Source organism: Loxodonta africana, chromosome 3 (genome assembly GCF_030014295.1).
Source record: "Loxodonta africana isolate mLoxAfr1 chromosome 3, mLoxAfr1.hap2, whole genome shotgun sequence".
In the NCBI taxonomy this organism is placed as follows: Eukaryota; Metazoa; Chordata; class Mammalia; order Proboscidea; family Elephantidae; genus Loxodonta; species Loxodonta africana.
The window spans coordinates 154,951,768-154,972,732 of NC_087344.1; the positions used below are offsets into that span (position 1 = coordinate 154,951,768).

At 40.3% G+C, this 20,965-nt stretch overlaps 1 protein-coding gene across 4 annotated transcripts in view; it reads left to right on the forward strand.

Moving 5' to 3' along the window:
• Nucleotides 1–20,965, forward strand: part of PDE4DIPP2 (myomegalin) — a 227,933-nt gene that overhangs the window by 104,883 nt on the left and 102,085 nt on the right. For all 4 annotated transcript variants that reach the window (XM_023547515.2, XM_023547516.2, XM_064282358.1 and 1 more), the window contains exon 8: nt 2,813–2,930. In XM_023547515.2, the coding sequence (XP_023403283.2) occupies nt 2,813–2,930 (118 nt within the window). The remainder of the gene's footprint in view (nt 1–2,812; nt 2,931–20,965) is intronic.

Below are 20,965 nucleotides of genomic sequence, written 5' to 3' on the forward strand. Positions count from 1 at the left end.
GGCAGTCAGGGACCTAAGAGGGTATAAGCAGAACAATGAAGTAGAAAAATAGCAGCAAGCAGGAGACATGGATTCACTTACTTGGCAAATATTTATTGAACACCTGTTACATGCCAGACAGTGTTAAGAACTAAGGTTACATAGATGAAAGGCCCAGTTCTTCTTATCAAGAAACACACTACCGATTATAATAAATAAGTTCTCTGAATCAAGTTAGCATGGGGTGCTCTGGGGACATACGGGATGGTCATGTATCCCAGATTAAAAGAGCCAGGTATCATTGAAGGTTTACTGGAGAAGGCAAAATCTGAGCTGAGTCTTGAAGAATGAATAAGAGTTAGAAGAAATGGCATAGGAAACGAGTGGGGAAGGGAAATGTTCTATGCAAAAGGAGAAACTATGAAGGTAAGGCACAGGGAAGGGCATATTTCACAAACTCCAAGTAGTTCTATATAACTAGAACAGAGAGTCTGGGGAAGACTAGTGAGAGGTAAGTTGAATTGGGGGATGGGGTCTGATTATGCCAGCTTTGTCCACCATAATAAGGAACTTGAATTTTATTGTGAAGGTTGAGAGCAGTTGAAGGATTTTAAGCTGTAGAACGATATGATCAGATTTGTGTTTGAAAATGATCACTCTGGAAGAAAGCATTAAACAAAATGAAGTGAAATGAGGTAAGCCAAAGGCAGAAAGATTAGTTTATTCATTCAATACACAATAAAAAAAAAATAATAAAAAAACACAATAAGCATTTATTAAATAACAGGAACTCTGTTAAGCACTAGGAGTCTTAATGGAGATCCTAGTGTAGTGGAGGAAATATATGTACAACATTCTTGTTTAATTCTCCTAACAACCCTGTGAGACAGGATTATACTCATTAAATGAAGAAACCGAAGTTTAGAGAGCTATGTAACGTGGGTACAGGCACTTCTGGAATCCAAACCCTGAATCCACGCTTTCTCCAGAAGTATATGATGCTATGTCAGATCCCCAGAATTTTGCTCGTGTTCTTCCTTCCATGAGAAACATCTGCCATCTTTTTTCCCTTTGAGTGAACTCCTGTTTATCCTTCAAAACTCACTAAGGCATCGATCGTCACCTCTGTGAAGGCTTTTGTGACAGCATAATTCTCTGTACTATTGATTTTTTACATACATGCCCATTATTGTACAGTTTTCAGTGTGTATTTGCTTTCAAATCTTTTCTGATGGATTCCCTAAGACTTTTGACTTTGTCTCATCTCTGTATCCTAATAAACACTTGTTGTTGTGTGCCATCAAGTTGATTCTGACTCTATAAGACAGAGTAGAACTGCCCCATAGGGTTTCTTAGGCTATAAATCTTTATGGGAGCAGATTGCCATGTCTTTTCTCTCTCAGAGCAATTGGTGGGTTCAAACCGCTGATATTTTAGTTAACAGATGAGCACATAACAATTGTACCACCAGGGCTCCTTAATAAAGACTTGCCAAACTGAAAACAAAAAGCAAAAAAAAAAAATTGAGGGAGTTCACATCAGATGGCCTTGACCAACTTGAGAGAGTAGGAGACTAGATCAGCTCTAGAGACTGAGGGTCAAAGAGACGAGTGACGTTTGAGGCTTGAGAAGAGTAGACATTCTAGTGCAGATGTTATGCAGAACTTGACATGCAGCCTACATGAATTCATGATCATTACCATTAGAGTTTGCATCTGTATGATGTTTTTAAGTTTTTGAACTTCTTTCTCACCCTGACATCTGAACTGAGCCTCCTACCCTAAATGAATTTATAATTTGTCTGCGAGCTTCCTACTTGGCTTTCAGGTGTCCTTCACCTTTCTGCCAAGCTATTTTTCTCCCAAGGTGCTATCACTATCTTACATACTTACACAGAAATAATAACCACAGTCAGAAACATTTCATCTAGTACTTAGCACATTTTCAAAGACCTAAGGCATACAGAATAATAGTAAGATATGCCTTGCACATAGTAGATGATCAATAATTCTTGATTCGAATCCATGGTTGCCTACTTCAGCACAACATGTACTGTCTTTTACAACTTAGTCATAGCCTGCATTCCCAGTCTCTTCTGTAGCCATTGTTCCCTCTCCCCAGCCTTCATTCCAGGATCTTCGCCAAACATGCCTTGTGTTTTCAGGTCTTCATTCCTTTCCTCAAGTTCTTCCCCCTGAGCCTGGAGAATAACCCAGTCTTCAAACTTTCTTTTCCTGAGCCTCCCCAGACGCCTCCAAGACAAATGAATCACTCCTTTATCTTTCTTCCCATGGCTCCATGACAGACTGGATGTGCTATATGGTGTATACTTCTATTATGACAGCATTTATTACATTCCATTACTGTTGTTTACATAGCTGTGCCTCCTCCCTCCCCAAGCACCTGTCACACATACTAAGAAGAATATAAGTTTCTACAGAACATAGATTGTTTATTTTCCAACTTTATATGGCCAATACTTGGTAAAGTACACTGGGTACATACAGTGGTTATTCAAGAACTATTTATTGACTATAACAATTAACAAAAATAAAAAGTTCTGGACTCTTATCCTAAGAATCACTTACCCAGGGTTTATAGATCCATGGATAGGTTTCAGAGATTGATGAATCCCGTGAAAATGTAAGTAAAATATTTTTTGTGTATGTATTTGGAGACTGGGACAGAGAATACATAGCCTTCTAGGGAGAAGTCTCAAAGGTTCCATGACCCCAAAAGACAAAAGGCTACCATACTGGACCATGCTGTCTTCAGAGTGGGCTAAAAAATAAAGTTCCCCATAATTGTTACTCCTGCTATTTCTTTGCTGCAGCAAAATTGCAGAGTTGAGTCAGACCATGGCTGCCCAAGAGAGGATGGTACAACAGCTATCCAGAGAGAAACAACAACTGCTACATCTGTTGGAGGAACCAGCTAGCATGGAAGTGCAGGTAAGGTTTGGGCTGTACTCCTGGAGGGATTTGCCTCATGCTTTCACGAGTTCTTTTTTTTAATATATAAGGGTTGCTATGAGTCAGAGTCGACTAACAGCAGTGGGTTTTTTTTTAAGGGTATTAGTTATCCATTGCTATGTAACACATTACCACAAACTTAGCAACTTAAAACAACATTTATTATCCCATAGTTTCCTTGGGTCAGGGGTCCAGACATGGCTCAACTGGATTCTCTGCTCAGGGTCTTACAAGTCTGAAATCAAAGTGTCAACTGGGTGCATTCTCATTTGGAAGCCTGCCTCAGGAAGGATCCGCTTTCAAGCTTCCTCAGGTTGTTGGCAGAATTTATTTCCATGTAGCAGTAGAATTCTTGACAGCTCGTTTCTTTGAAGCCAGCAGTAAAGAGAGACAGAATAAGAGAGGGCGAGAGAGAGACTGTTGCTTCAAGTATCTCACCTGTAGATAGCCCTCTTTTAAAGGCTCACCTGACTAGGTCAAGCCTACCAGGATAATCTCTCTTTTTGTTAACAAAGTCAACTGATTAGGGACCTTAATTACATCTGCAAAACTCTTTCATCTTTGCCATACAGCGTAACAAATCTACACAGTGATAGTCTATCACCTATGCCATATTCTATTGTTAGAATCAAGTTAAAGGTCCCACTTACACTCAAAGGAAGGGGATTACACAAAGGTGTGGCTATCAGGGGGTAGGAATCATGGGGACCATCTTAGAATTTTGCCTACTACACTGATTACTACTACGTCTTAGAATTTTGACTACGGCAGTGATTTATGACTATATATGTATAACGTGGTTTTAGTATTGAAGAGAGAAGCCTTGCTGCTAGCGTAGGTGGTAAAAATAACTGCGTTGATTTTCATCTATATTGTTGCTCTTGGAAGTTACCTTAGAGGGAACTCCCCTCCTCCATTTGACTTTTTTTTTTTTTTTTTTTTTTGGCTTTAACAAAGAGAAATTTATTTCCTCGCAGTAAAGTAGGTTAAAAGTCCAAATTCAAGGCGTCCGCTCCAGGGGAAAGCTTTCTTTCTCTGTTGGCTCTGGGTCCAAAGGACACGCTCTGCTTCTGGTGCTGCTTTCTTGGTGGTATGAGGTCCCCAACCCTCTGCTTGCTTCCCTTTCCTTTTATCTTTTTTTTTTTTAATTAACTTTTATTAAGCTTCAAGTGAACATTTACAAATCCAATCAGTCTGTCACATGTAAGTTTACATACATCTTACTCCCTTCTCCCACTTGCTCTCCCCCTATTGAGTCAACCCTTTCAGTCTCTCGTTTCGTGCCAATTTTGCCATCTTCCCTCTCTCTCTATCTTCCCATCCCCCTTCCAGTCAAGAGTTGCCAACACCCTCTCCAGTGTCCACCTGATTTAATTAGCTCACTCTTCATCATCATCTCTCTCCCCCCCGCTGACCAGGCCCTTTCATGTCTGATGAGTTGTCTTCGGGGATGGTTCCGGTCCTGTGCCTACAGAAGGTCTGGGGAGCATTGCCGCCGGGATTCTTCTAGTCGCAGCCAGACCATTAAGTATGGTCTCTTTATGAGAATTTGGGGTCTGCATCCCACTGATCTCCTGCTCCCTCAGGAGTTCTCTGTTGTGCTCCCTGACACGGCAGTCATCGATTGTGGCCGGGCACCAACTAGTTCTTCTGGTCCCAGGATGATGTAGGTCTCTGGCTCATGTGGCCCTTTCTGTCTCTTGGGCTCTTAGTTGTCATGTGACCTTGGTGTTCTTCATTTTCCTTTGATCCAGGTGGGTTGAGACCAATTGATGCATCTTAGATGGCCCCTTGTTAGCATTTAGGACCCCAGACGCCACATGTCAAAGTGGAATGCAGAATGTTTTCATAATAGAATTATTTTGCCAATTGACTTAGAAGTCCCCTCAAACCATTTTCCCCAGACCCCCGCCCCTGCTCCGCTGACCTTTGAAGCATTCATTTTATCCCGGAAACCTCTTTGCTTTTAGTCCAGTCCAATTGGGCTGACCTTCCTTGTATTGAGTGTTGTCTTTCCCTTCACCCAAAGCAGTTCTTATCTACTAATTGATCAATAAAAAACCCTCTCCCTCTCTCCCTCCCTCCTCCCTTCGTAACCACAAAAGTATGTGCTCTTCTCAGTTTTTTCTATTTCTCAAGATCTTATAATAGTGGTCTTATACAATATTTGTCCTTTTGCCTCTGACTCGTTTCGCTCAGCATAATGCCTTCCAGATTCCTCCATGTTATGAAATGTTTCAGAGATTCGTCACTGTTCTTTATCAATGTGTAGTATTCCATTGTGTGAATATACCACAATTTATTTACCCATTCATCCGTTGACGGACACCTTGGTTGCTTCCAGCTTTTTGCTATTGTAAACAGAGCTGCAATAAACATGGGTGTGCATATATCTGTTTGTGTGAAGGCTCTTGTATCTCTAGGGTATATTCCGAGGAGTGGGATTTCTGGGTTGTATGGTAGTTCTATTTCTAACTGTTTAAGATAACGCCAGATGGCTTTCCAAAGTGGTTGTACCATTTTACATTCCCACCAGCAGTGTATGAGAGTTCCAATCTCTCCGCAGCCTCTCCAACATTTATTATTTTGTTTTTTGGATTAATGCCAGTCTAGTTGGTGTGAGATAGAATCTCATCGTAGTTTTAATTTGCATTTCTCTAATGGCTAATGATCGGGAGCATTTTCTCATGTATCTGTTGGCTGCCTGAATATCTTCTTTAGTGAAATGTGTGTTCATATCCTTTGCCCACTTCTTGATTGGGTTGTTTGTCTTTTTGTGGTTGAGTTTTGACAGAATCATGTAGATTTTAGAGATCAGGCGCTGGTCGGAGATGTCATAGCTGAAAATTCTTTCCCAGTCTGTCGGTGGTCTTTTTACTCTTTTGGAGAAGTCTTTAGATGAGCATAGGTGTTTGATTTTTAGGAGCTCCCAGTTATCTGGTTTTTCTTCATCATTTTTGGTAATGTTTTGTATTCTGTTTATGCCCTGTATTAGGGCTTCTAGGGTTGTCCCTATTTTTTCTTCCATGATCTTTATCGTTTTAGTCTTTATGTTTAGGTCTCTGATCCACTTGGAGTTAGTTTTTGTGTATGGTGTGAGGTATGGGTCCTGTTTCATTTTTTTGCAAATGGATATCCAGTTATGCCAGCACCATTTGTTAAAAAGACTATCTTTTCCCCAATTAACTGACAGTGGTCCTTTGTCAAATATCAGCTGCTCATACATGGATGGATTTATATCTGGATTCTCAATTCTGTTCCATTGGTCTATGTGCCTGTTGTTGTACCAGTACCAGGCTGTTTTGACTACTGTAGCTGTATAATAGGTTCTGAAATCAGGTAGAGTGAGGCCTCCCACTTTCTTCTTCTTTTTCAGTAATGCTTTGCTTATCCGGGGCTTCTTTCCCTTCCATATGAAATTGGTGATTTGTTTCTCTATCCCCTTAAAATATGACATTGGAATTTGGATCGGAAGTGCATTATATGTATAGATGGCTTTTGGTAGAATAGACATTTTTACTATGTTAAGTCTTCCTATCCATGAGCAGGGTATGTTTTTCCACTTAAGTATGTCCTTTTTAATTTCTTGTAGTAGAGCTTTGTAATTTTCTTTGTATAGGTCTTTTACATCCTTGGTAAGATTTATTCCTACGTATTTTATCTTTTTGGGGGCTACTGTAAATGGTATTGATTTGGTTATTTCCTCTTCGGTGTTCTTTTTGTTGATGTAGAGGAATCCAAGTGATTTTTGTATGTTTATCTTATAACCTGAGACTCTGCCAAACTCTTCTATTAGCTTCAGTAGTTTTCTGGAGGATTCCTTAGGGTTTTCTGTGTATAAGATCATGTCATCTGCAAATAGTGATAGCTTTACTTCCTCCTTGCCAATCCGGATACCCTTTATTTCTTTGTCTACCCTAATTGCCCTGGCTAGGACTTCAAGTACGATGTTGAATAAGAGCGGTGATAAAGGGCATCCTTGTCTGGTTCCCGTTCTCAAGGGAAATGCTTTCAGGTTCTCTCCATTTAGAGTGATATTGGCTGTTGGCTTTGCATTAAAACCCTTTATTATGTTGAGGAATTTTCCTTCAATTCCTATTTTGGTAAGAGTTTTTATCATAAATGGGTGTTGAACTTTGTCAAATGCCTTTTCTGCATCTATTGATAAGATCATGTGGTTTTTAACTTTTGTTTTATTTATGTGATGGATTACATTAATGGTTTTTCTGATATTAAACCAGCCTTGCATACCTGGTATAAATCCCACTTGGTCAGGGTGAATTATTTTTTTGATGTGTTGTTGGATTCTATTGGCTAGAATTTTGTTGAGGATTTTTGCATCTATGTTCATGAGGGATATAGGTCTGTAATTTTCTTTTTTTGTAATGTCTTTACCTGGTTTTGGTATCAGGGAGATGGTGGCTTCATAGAATGAGTTGGGTAGTATTCCGTCATTTTCTATGCTTTGGAATACCTTCAGTAGTAGTGGTGTTAACTCTTCTCTGAGAGTTTGGTAGAACTCTGCAGTGAAGCCATCCGGGCCAGGACTTTTTTTTGTTGGGAATTTTTTGATTACCGTTTCAATCTCTTTTTTTTGTTATGGGTCTGTTTAGTTGTTCTACTTCTGAATGTGTTAGTTTAGGTAGGTAGTGTTTTTCCAAGAATTTATCCATTTCTTCTAAGTTTTCAAATTTGTTAGAGTACAATTTTTCGTAGTAATCTGAAATGATTCTTTTAATTTCATTTGGCTCTGTTGTGATGTGGTCCTTCTCGTTTCTTATTCCGGTTATTTGTTTCCTTTCCTGTATTTCTTTAGTCAGTCTAGCCAATGGTTTATCAATTTTGTTAATTTTTTCAAAGAACCAGCTTTTGGCTTTGTTAATTCTTTCAATTGTTTTTCTGTTCTCTAATTCATTTAGTTCAGCTCTAATTTTTATTATTTGTTTTCTTCTGGTGCCTGATGGATTCTTTTGTTGCTCACTTTCTATTTGTTCAAGTTGTCGGGACAGTTCTCTGATTTTGGCTCTTTCTTCTTTTTGTATGTGTGCATTTATCGATATAAATTGGCCTCTTAGCACTGCTTTTGCTGTGTCCCAGAGGTTTTGATAGGAAGTATTTTCATTCTGGTTGCATTCTATGAATTTCCTTATTCCCTCCTTGATGTCTTCTATAACCCAGTCTTTTTTCAGGAGAGTATTGTTCAGTTTCCAAGTATTTGATTTGTTTTCCCTAGTTTTTCTGTTATTGATTTCTAGTTTCATTGCCTTGTGGTCTGAGAAGATGCTTTGTAATATTTCGATGTTTTGGACTCTGCAAAGATTTGTTTTATGACCTAATATGTGGTCTATTCTAGAGAATGTTCCATGTGCACTAGAAAAAAAAGTATATTTTGCAGCAGTTGGGTGGAGAGTTCTGTATAAATCAATGAGGTCAAGTTGGTTGATTGTTGTAAGTAGGTCTTCCGTGTCTCTATTGAGCTTCTTACTGGATGTCCTGTCCTTCTCCGAAAGTGGTGTGTTGAAGTTTCCTACTATAAATGTGGAGGTGTCTATCTCACTTTTCAGTTCTGTTAAAATTTGATTTATGTATCTTGCAGCCCTGTCATTGGGTGCATAAATATTTAATATGGTTATGTCTTCCTGATCAATTGTCCCTTTTATCATTATGTAGTGTCCTTCTTTATCCTTTGTGGTGGATTTAAGTCTAAAGTCTATTTTGTCAGAAATTAATATTGCTACTCCTCTTCTTTTTTGCTTATTGTTTGCTTGATATATTTTTTTCCATCCTTTGAGTTTTAGTTTGTTTGTGTCTCTAAGTCTAAGGTGTGTCTCTTGTAGGCAGCATATAGATGGATCGTGTTTCTTTATCCAGTCCGTGACTCTCTGTCTCTTTATTGGTGCATTTAGTCCATTTACATTCAGCGTAATTATAGATAAATAAGTTTTTAGTGCTGTCATTTTGATGCCTTTTCATGTGTGTTGTTGGCCATTTCATTTTTCCACAGGTTTTTTTGTGCTGAGACATTTTTCTTAGTAGATTGTGAGATCCTCATTTTCATAATGTTTAACTTTATGTTAGTTGAGTCGTTACGTTTTTCTTGGCTTTTTTCTTGAGTTATGGAGTTGATATTCCTTTTTGTGGTTCCCTTATTATTTACCCCTATTTTTCTAAGTAAAAACCTAACTTGTATCGTTCTATATTGCCTTGTATCACTCTCCATCTGGCAGTTCAATGCCTCCTATATTTAGTCCCTCTTTTTGATTATTGTGATCTTTTACCTATTGATTTCCATGATTCCCTGTTATGTGTATTATTTATTTATTTATTTTTTAGAATTAAACTTAATTTGTTTGTTTTTGTGCTTTCCCTATTTGAGTTGATATCAGGATGTTCTGTTTTGTGACCTTGTATTGTGCTGGTACCTGATATTATTGGTCATCTGACCAAACAATCTCCTTCAGCATTTCTTGTAGCCTTGGTTTGGTTTTTGCAAATTCTCTAAACTTGTGTTTATCTGTAAATATCTTAATTTCTCCTTCATATTTCAGAGAGAGTTTTGCTGGATATATGATCCTTGGCTGGCAGTTTTTCTCCTTCAGTGCTCTGTATACGTCGTCCCATTCCCTTCTTGCCTGCATGGTTTCTGCTGAGTAGTCTGAACTTATTCTTATTGATTCTCCCTTGAAGGAAACCTTTCTTTTCTCCCCGGCTGCTTTTAAAATTTTCTCTTTCTCTTTGGTTTTGGCAAGTTTGATGATAATATGTCTTGGTGTTTTTCTTTTTGGATCAATCTTAAACGGGGTTCGATGAGCATCTTGGATAGATATCCTTTCGTCTTTCATGATGTCAGGAAAGTTTTGTGTCAGGAGTTCTTCAACTATTTTCTCTGTGTTTTCTGTCCTCCCTCCCTGTTCTGGGACTCCAATCACACGCAAGTTATCCTTCTTGGTAGACTCCCACATGATTCTTAGGATTTCTTCATTTTTTTTAATTCTTTTATCTGATTTTTTTTCAGCTATGTTGGTGTTGATTCCCTGGTCCTCCAGATGTCCCAGTCTACATTCTAATTGCTTGAGTCTGCTCCTCTGACTTCCTATTGCGTTGTCTAATTCTGTAATTTTATTGTTAAATCTTTTGGATTTCTACATGCTGTCTCTCTATGGATTCTTGCAACTTATTAATTTTTCCACTATGTTCTTGAATAATCTTTTTGAGTTCTTCAAGAGTTTTATCAGTGTGTTCCTTGGCTTTTTCTGCAGTTAGTTTAATTTCATTTGTGATGTCTTTAAGCATTCTGTAAATTAGTTTTTTATATTCTGTATCTGATAATTCCAGGATTATATCTTCATTTGGGAAAGATTTTGATTCTTTTGTTTGGGGGGTTGTAGAAGCTGTCATGGTCTGCTTCTTTATGTGGTTTGATATGGAGTGCTGTCTCTGAGCCATCACTGGGAAACTAGTTTTTCCAGAAAATCCGCTAAAAAAAAGTGCAGTCAGATCCCTATCAGAGTTCTCCCTCTGGCTCAGGCTATTCGGATGTTAATGGAGCCTCCTGGGGAGGGTGGGGGAGGGATCAGAGAGCTAGGAGTGTAGCACCTCAGTAAATAGCCAGAGTTGTTTGTCTTACTTGGAATGACTGTTATATCTGAGATTTCCACGGGGTGTGTCACCTATATGTACTGGCTGTGTGGAGATTGCCCCCCGGGGGGTCTGGCCCGCTGGCGTCATGGTCAGATCCTCCGCTGTCAGCCCCACCCCCAAGGTTAAGGCTCCCCTACTGGGACAGTGCATTCCCGACTCCAAAATCAGTCGCTGCCTCCCGGGGACTCCCCGTCCCGCCAGCCGCGTCGCGCGCTGCTCCCGCGAACCAGGTGGGCTCCCCTCCCCCCGGTGTCAGCTCAGGAGAGCAGAGCAGCTCCCCGGGCCTGAGCCGTGACTGCGCGTCCTGGCTGGGACGCCGCTCTCCCCGCTCCAAGACCAGCCACTGCCTCCCGGGGACTTCTTCCACCGGCTGCGCCGCCACGCCGCCCGCGCGAACCAACTGGGCCCGCGGGAACCCGTTGGGACCTCCCCGGGGTCAATTCAGGGGAATGGAGCTGTACCCCACGCTCACGCCCCGCCCGTGCCTGCCAAAATCCCGGCGGGACGGCTCCCCGGCTGGGACGCTTCTCTCCCCGCTCCAAGACTAGTCACTGCCTCCCGGGGACTTCTCCCTCTGGCGCACCGCGCTCCTCGCGCGAACTGGGTGGGCGCTGCCCACGCGAATGGGTGGCCCCCCCGGGGTCAATTCAGGGGAATGTAGCTGGTCCCCGTGCTCGCGCCACGCTCACTCCCCGCCAAAATCCCGGCGGGAGGGCTCCCCAGCTGGGACGTTGCTCTCCCCGCTCCAAGACCAGTCACTGCCTCCCGGGGACTTCTCCCACCGGCTGCGCCGCCATGCCGCCCGCGCCAACCGGCTGGGCCCCCTCCCGGGATGAGTTCGGGGGCTAGGGCTGGGCCCTTTGTCTGTGCCGTCTGCCCCCCTGGGCTCTGCCCCAAATCGGGCTCCGAAGGTCACCTGACTGGTATGCTGGCTCCTGGCTCTGAAAACAATCACTGTCTCCCTGTATTTGTTCGTTCTCCGTCTCTAAATCTGTGTTTGTTGTTCAGAGTTCGTAGATTGTTATGTATGTGATCGATGCACTTGTTTTTCCAAGTCTTTGTTGCAAGAGGGATCCGCGGTAGCATCCACCTAGTCCACCATCTTGGCCCCGCCTCTCCATTTGACTTTTAATTTACCAAAAAGATACTTTCTAAATAAACCCTAGAGTTATCTGTGCCCAAGCACAGACGACCAGGTATTCTTACTGGTCTTAGGCTAGTGATAAAGCAAAACATAAGAGGTTTAATTTATTGGCTTACAGATATAGAGGCTGGAGTCAGACTAAAAGAGCAGTGATAAGAATTAGCTTAAACCAGTGCTTTGCAACCTTTTCCATGTCATGGTACACATTAGCATTTGAAAAAGAGTAAGGCTATTTTTAAAATGAGTAACAGATACAAGAGCATAGTACTATACTGTAAATTCCACTCACATAACAACTATCTTTGTCTTTCAAAAGACAAAGATTAAGTTAAATATGTTGTGAGTTGTTAGGTGCCATCAAGTTGGTTCTGACTTATAGTGACCCTATGTACAACAGAACAAAACACTGCCTGGTCCTGTGCCGTCCTCACAATCGTTGTTATGCTTGAGCCCATCTTGCAGCCAATGTCAATCCATCTCATTGACCCTCCTCATTTTTTTCCCTGAACCTCTTTTCCCCTGACCCTCTACCTTACCAAGCATGATATCCTTCCCCAGGGAATGGTCCCTCCTGATAACATGTCCAAAGTATATGAGACGAAGTCTTGCCATCCTCACTTCCAAGGAGCATTTTGGCTGTACTTTTTTAATACGGATTTGTTCGTTCTTCTGGCAGTCCATGGTATATGCAGTATTCTTTGCCCAATACCATAATTCAAATGCATCAGTTCTTCTTGAGTCTTGCTTATTCATTGTCCAGCTTTCACATGCATATGAGGCAATTGAAAATACCATGGCTTGGGTCAGGCCACCTTAGTCCTCAAAGTGTCATCTTTACTTTTTAACTCTTTAATGAGATCTTTTCCATCAGATTTGCCCAGTGCAATATGCCCTTTGATTCTTAACTGCTTCTTTCATGGGTATTGAATGTAGATCCAAGTGAAATGAAATCCTTGACAATTTCAATATTTTCTCCATTTATCATGATGTTGCTTATTGGTCCAGTTGTGAGGAGATTTCTATTGTCTTTATGTTGAGGTGAAATACATACTGAAGGCTGTAGTCTTTGGTCTTCAACAGTAAGTGCTTTAAGTCCTCTTTGCTTTCAGCAGTAAGGTTGTATCATCTGCATACTGTAGGTTGTTAATGAGTATTCCTTCAATCCTGATACTGCATTCTTCTTCATATAATCCAGCTTCTCAGATTATTTGCTCAGCCTACAGATTGAACAAGTATGGTGAAAGGATACAACTCTGACACACACCTTTCCTGATTTTAAACAGCACAGTACCCTCTTGTCCTTTTTGAACTGCTGCCTCTTGGTCTATGTACAGGTTGCTCGTGAGCACAATTAGGTGTTCCGAGATTCCCATTCTTCACAATAAATTAAATATAGCATTTGCGTATTAGTGAGATTAATGGTCACAATTCTGCCTCTGGACAGAATTGTTAGCCTTGTACGTAGAAAGATGGTTTTATAGACAAAGGCTGAATTAGTTTCCAATTTCTGTTATTGCTTGCCAAGAGAACCACAATGGAGTGTGGATGGTTCAGGACAAGTTGGTCACAATGATAATTATATCTCACTTTAATTTCCTGGACAAAAAGGAATATTGAAGTACTTACTGTAACATCCTGGGAACATTTAGTCATATTCAGGCAATTCAGATCATTATAATATAAAAATCCATAATTGAATTCACAGTATTTTTTAAATACATATTCCAAGTGTGATAGAAAATATTTACCAGTGAACATTCACCTTTTCTGTAATAATAACATCTTTATATATTATAGCATTTTCTAGGTGCTAGGTACTACTATAAATACTTTATGTATTAACTCAAATTAAATTAATCCTCAAAACAACCATGTGAGGCAGATATTGCAATATAAAGGCACTGCAATATAAAAGAAACATACAAAGAGAGTAATTTATAATAAAGTAACATTTATTTAAACATATAAATTATTGGGCACAACTACATTAAATGGCAGCTATACACAAATTTTTTTTTTTTTTATACACATGGACCTCGCCAGATGAAACACACAGAAATCAAATTGACTACATCTATGGAAAGAGACGATGGAAAAGCTCAATATCATCAGTCAGAACAAGGCCAGGGGCCGACTGTGGAACAGACCATCAATTGCTCATATGCAAGTTCAAGCTGAAACTGAAGAAAATCAGAGCAAGTCTACAAGAGCCAAAATATGACCTTGATTATATCCTACCTGAATTTAGAGACCATCTGAAGAATAGATTTGACACATTGAACACTGGTGACTGAAGACCAGACGAGTTGTGGAATGACATCAAGGACATCATACATGAAGAAAGCAAGAGGTCATTGAAAAGACAGGAAAGAAAGAAAAGACCAAGATGGATATCAGAGGAGGTTCTGAAACTTGCTCTTGAATGTCCAGCAGCTAAAGCAAAAGGAAGAATTGATGAAGTAAAAGAACTGAACAGAAGATTTCAAAGTATTATAATGACATATGCAAAGAGCTGGAAATGGAAAACCAAAAGAGAAGAACACACTCCGCGTCTCTCAAGGTGAAAGAACTGAAAAAAAAAAAATTCAAGCCTTGAGTTGCAATAGTGAAGGATTCCATGGGGAAAATATTAAATGACGCAGGAAGCATCAAAAGAAGTTGGAAAGAATACACAGAGTCATTATACCAGAAAGACTTAGGCAATTTTCAACCACTTCAAGAGGTAGCATATGATCAGGAACCGATGGTTCTGAAGGAAGAAGTCCAAGCTGCTCTGAAGACATTGGCCAATAACAAGGCTCCAGGAATTGATGGAATATCAATTGAGAAGTTTCAACAAACAGATGCAGTGCTGGGGGTGCTCACTTGTCTATGCCAAGAAATATGGAAGACAGCTTTCTGGCCAACTGACTGGAAGAGATCCATATTTATGCCTATTCCCAAGAAAGGTGATCCAACCAAATGTGGAAATTATAGAACAATATCATTAATATCACACGCAAGCAAAATTTTGCTGAAGATCATTCAAAAATGGCTGCAGCAGTATATTGACAGGGAACTGCCAGAAATTCGGGCCAGTTTCAGAAGAGGATGTGGAACTAGGGATGTCATTGCTGATGTCAGATGGATCCTGGCTGAAAGCAGAGAATACCAGAACGATGTTTACCTGTGTTTTATTGACTATGCAAAGACATTCGACTATGTGGATCATAACAAATTATGGATAACATTGCAAGGAATGGGAATTCCAGAACACTTAATTGTGCTGATGAGGAACCTTTACATAGATCAAGAGGCAGTTGTTCGGACAGAACAAGGGGATACTGATTGGTTTAAAGTCAGGAAAGGTGTGCGTCAGGGTTGTATTCTTTCACCATACCTATTCAATCTGTATGCTGAGCAAATAATCGCAGAAGCTGGACTATATGAAGAAGAATGGGGCATCAGGATTGGAGGAAGACTCATTGACAACCTGTGTTATGCAGATGACACAACCTTGCTTGCTGAAAGTGAAGAGGACTTGAAGCACTTACTAATGAAGATCAAAGACCACAGCCTTCAGAATGGATTACACCTCAACATAAAGAAAACAAAAATCCTCACAACTGGACAAATGAGCAACATCATGATAAATGGAGACAAGATTGAAGTTCTCAAGGATTTCATTTTACTTGGAAACACAATCAACAGCCATGGAAGCAGCAGTCAGGAAATCAAAAGATACACTGCATAGGTCAAATCTGCTGCAAAGGAGCTCTTCAAAGTGTTGAAGAGCAAAGATGTCACCCTGAAGACTAAGGTGCGCCTGACCCAAGCCATGGTATTTTCAGTCACATCATAGGCATGTGAAAGCATGCATAATGAATAAGGAAGACCGAAGAAGAATTGATGCCTTTGAATTGTGGTGCTGGCAAAGAATATTGAATATACCATGGACTGCCAGAAGAACGAATAAATCTATCCTGGAAGAAGAACAACCAGAATGCTCCTTAGAAGCAAGGATGGCGAGACTGTGTCTTACATACTTTGGACATGTTATCAGGAGGGATCAGTCTCTGGAGAAGGACATCATGCTTGGCAAAGTACAGGGTCAGCGGAAAAGAGGAAGACCCTCAACGAGGTGGATTGACACAGTGGCTGCAACAATGGGCTCAAGTATAATAACGATTGCAAGGATGGTGCAGGACCGGGCAGTGTTTGTTCTGTTGTGCATAGGGTTGTTATGAGTCAGAACCGATTCGATGGCACCTAACAACAACAACAACTACATTGAAAGACTTAAAGAAATAGTTAGATAGTTGTACCTATAAGTAAAAACACTGTGAATGTCACAACTTCGAAGGTAATCTGATACAGGCATTTGATTAGTGGCAACTAAGAAACTGCAAGTGGCAGTGCCATTATTAATAAGATTTTCTGAAATGGTGAAAAACGCTTGGTAAATTTCCAGACTAAATACAAAACAATCCTCCCTTAACTTACATAGTAGTTTTATTAATGGAAAATTCAGTGTATGTTAAAATTGTATTCATAGAATTAAGTTCTAGTTTCATATGATTATAAGCAGTTTTATTACCTCCATCACTGTCCAGCTGAAAATTTGAAAGTCATTCAGAATTTGGGACAATTCTTTGTCCTGCCCATTGCAAGTTACATAGCACCTTTGCCCCCCTCATCATTTTGACAACAAAACGATGTCAAAATGTCAAAAACAAGAAACATTCCTACAAATTTCTAAACCATGCTTTAAGAGATGGTGAAGTTGCCCATTGAGAACCACCGGTCTAGGGGGTCATAGCCTTCAAAGTGCTTACAGTTTAGTGAGAGAATGGCATATAAACAACTAAAATCTATTATGATAAGTGGGGAAAGAAAAATACATACATGGTGCTAAAGGAACCCACATATGAGAGGGATTACAACTCTACCTTTGCAAATGTGAGAAGGCCTCCCCTGGAGGTCACTCTTGAGATGGGCCTTAAAGGCTGAGTATACCTAGCAGAAAATTGAGGGAGGACATTCCTGGCAGGGAGAAGTATAAGCAGGGTTGTAGAGCATAGTCAAAGAATTGAGAGTAATTGGTGTTACCAGAACATATGATAAGTGTTGGAGAATATATAGCTGGAAGATCCCATCAATGACAAACTAAAGAAGAGTTTATAGTTGGAAACAGCAGCAAACATCCATTAATAATCAGAACTGTGGAATGTACAAAGTATGAACCTAGGAAACTTGGAAGTTGTCAAAAATGAAATGGAACACATAAAGATCAATATCCTAGGCATCAGTGAGCTGAAATGGATTGGTATTGGCCATTTTGAATCACACACTCATATGGTTTACTACGCTGGGAATGACAAATTGAAGAGGAATGTTGTCAGATTCTTCATCCAAAAGAACATTTCAAGATCTATCCTGATGTATATGGCTGTAAGTGATATGATAATATCCATATGCCTACAAGGAAGACCAGTTAATAGGACTATTATTCAAATTTACACAACAACCACTAATGCCAAAGATGAAGAAATTGAAGATTTTTACTAATTTCTGCAGTCTGAAATTGATCAAATATGCAATCAAGATGCATTGGTAATTACTGGTGATTAGACTGTAAAACCAGAAACAAAGAAGGATTTGTAGTTGGAAAATATAGTATTAGTGACAGAAATAATGCCAGAAATCGAATGAAAGAATTTTGCAAGACCAATGACTTCACTGCAAATACCTTATTTCAACAACATAAATGGAGACTATAGATGTGGACCTCACCAGATGGGAAATGCAGGAATCAAATCAACTACAACTGTGGAAAGAAGACACGATGGAAAAGTTCAATATCATCAGTCAGAACAAGGCTAGGGGCTGACTTCGGAACAGACCATCAATTGCTCATATGCACGTTCAAGTTGAAGCTGAAGAAAATTAAAACAGTTCCATGAGAGCCAAAATACGGCTTTGAGTATATCCCACCTGAATTTGGAGACCATCTCATGAATAAATGTGATGCACTGAACACTAATAACTGAAGACCAGATGAGGCATCAAGGACATCATACATGAGGAAAGCAAAAGGTTCTTAAAAAGACAGATAAGACCAAAATGGATGTCAGAAGAGATTCTGAAACTTGCTTTTGAATGTAGAGTAGCTAAATAAATGGAGGAAATGATGTTAAAAGAGCTAAACAGAAGATTTCAGAGAACAGCTTGAGAAGACAAAGAAAAGTATTAGAATGAAATGTGCAAAGACCTGGAGAGAGAAAACTAAAAGGAAAGAAGATGCTGAACACTTCTCAAGCTGAAAGAACTGAAGAAAAAATTCAAGCCTCAAGTTACAATATTGAAGGATTCTATGGGCAAAAGATTGAAAGAGGCAGGAAGCATAAAAAGAAGATGGAAGGAATACACACAGTCACTGTACCAAAAAGAATTGGTCAACGTTCAACCATTTCAGGAGGTAGCATATGATCAAGAACAGACGGTATTGAAGGAAGAAGTCCAAGCTGCACTGAAGGCATTGGCAATAAACAAGACTCCTTGAATTCACGGAATACCAGTTGAGATGTTTCAACAAAGGGATGCAGCACTGGAGGTGCTCGCTTCTCTATGCCAAGATATTTGGAAGACAGCTACCTGGCCAACCAACTGGAAGAGAACCATATATGTGCCCATTCAAAAGAAAGGTGATCCAACAGAATGAGGGAATTATCAAACAATATCCTTAATATTATACACATAAAATTTTGCTGAAGATAAATCACGAATGGTTGCAGTAGTTACATTGACAGGGAAATGCCAGAATCAAGCCAAATCCAGAAGAGGACATGGAATGAGGAATATCATTGCTGACATCAGATGGACCTTGGCTGAAAGCAAAGAATACCAAAAAGGTGTTTACCTATGTTTTTTGACTATGCAAAGTCATTTGACTGTGTGAATCATAACAAATTATGGATAACATTGAGAAGAATAGGAATTCCAGAACACTTAATTGTGCTTCTGAGGAACCTGTACCTAGACCAAAAGGCAGTTGTTCAAACAGAACAAGGGGATACTGGGTGGTTTAAAATCAGGAAAGGTGTGCATCAGGGTTTTATCCTTTCTCCATATTTGTTCAATCTGTACGCTGAGTGAATAATCAGAGAAGCTGGACTATGTGGAGGAGAACGCAGCATCAGGATTGCAGGAAGACTCATTAAAAACCTGCATTATGCAGATGACACAACCTTGCTTGCTGAAAGCTAAGAGGACTTGAAGCACTTACTGATGAAGATCAGAGGCTAGAACCTTCAGTATAGATTACACCTCAACATAAAGAAAACAAAAAACCTTACAACTGGACCAATAAGCAACATCATGGTAAACGGAGAAAAGACTGAAGCTGTTAATATTTCATTTTACTTGGATCTCCAGTCAGCACCCATGGAAGCAACAGCCAAGAAATCAAACGACGTACTGCTTTGGACAAATCTGCTGCAAAAGATCTCTTTAAAGTGTTGAAAAGCAAAGATGTCACTTTGAGGACTAAGGTGTGCCTGACCCAAGCCATGGTATTTTCAATCGCCTCATATTCATGCAAAAGTTGAACAATGAATAAGGAGGACTGAAGAAGAGTTGATGCATTTGCATTATGGTGTTGGTGAATAACATTGACTATACCACGGAAAGACAGAAGTCTGTCTCGGAAGAAGTACAGCCAGAGTGCTCCTTGGAAGCAAGGATGGCGAGACCTCGTGTTACAAACTTTGGACATGTTATCAGGAGGGACCAGTCCCTGGAGGAGGAAATCATGCTTGGTAAGTTAGCCAGGGTCACTGAAAAAGAGGAAGACCCTTGATGAAATGGACTGACAAAGTGGCTGCAAGATGGGCTCAAGCATAACAACAATTTTGAGGATGGCGCAGGACCAGGCAGAGCTTTGTTCCTTTATGCATAGGGTCGCTGTGGCTCGGAACCAATGATGGCACCTAACAACAACAAAGACTTTAATTTTTTTTATTTAAACAAGGGGAATAAAAGTATATGATTTGCATTTTGGAAAAGCAGTCCTGGCAGTTGTACAGACTGAGGGTAGATTGGAGAGCAGCTAACTGATGTAAGAAATCAGTTTAGCACAGCCATTAACTGCTTCAGCAAGTCCATTCTGTGAATTACCATACCAGTTGCCATTGACCTGAGTCCGACTCATGGTCATCCCACGTATGTCAGGGTAGAATTGTGCTCCATAGGGTTTTCGGTGGCTGATTTTTTGGAAGTAGATTACCAGGCCTTTCTTCCCAGGTGCCTCTGGATGGACTTGAACCTCTAACCTTATGGTTAACAGCCAAGCACATTAACCATTTGCACCACCCAGGGACTCCATATTGTGAATTAAATAGGCCTAAAGAATACTGAAAACTCTGGTGGCATGACGGTTAAGAGCTATAGCTGCTAACCAAAAGGTCGGCAGTTTGAATCCACCAGGCACTCTTTGGAAACCGTATGGGACAGTTCTACCCTGTCCTACACGGTTGCTATGAGTTGGAATTGACTCGACAGCAACGGGTAGTAGTAGTAGTAAAGAATATTATAAAACCAATTCTAAAGAACTTTGTTTTTCCCCTTGCATATAGTAATGTAATGTATGGCCAATCTTGCCATTTGTGACACCTTGAGCCTATGCTGTGAATGTTATTCCTTTTCTGTTAACAATAGCAGTAGCTTGCTTCCCTGTATTATACACAAGTCTTTGTCTGCCAAGCCACCTCTCATCACAGGAGCCACACCCTTACAATGTGGAAAGCAAAAGTTCTAAGTTTTGGGCCAGGTCTGCAGAGGCTAAAGAATCCTCTCATCACCAACAAAGCCATCCCAGGGATCCCTTACTGATACTGGGAACGAGAGAACTTGAGTCCTGAGGACTGTTTCATTTCCTCCACTCCCCACCCCCTTTTTAAAACCAGCTGCTGTTAAGTCGATTCCGATCACGGCAACCCTGTGTGTGTCAGAGTAGAACTTTGCTCCTTCGGGTTTCCAGTGTCAGATTTTTTTCAAAGTAGATTGTCAGGCCTTTCTTCTGAGGTACCTCTAGGGAAACTCAAACCTCCAACATTTAGCAGTTGAGAATACCACAGTTGGGCCTTAGAAGAAAAGCTTGCATATTTTCATGTCCAGGCTTAAATTGTCCAAGTACAGAATACTCATTACTCACCTCCCAAGGATAAATATTTCTGATCTGACCCCAGTATGA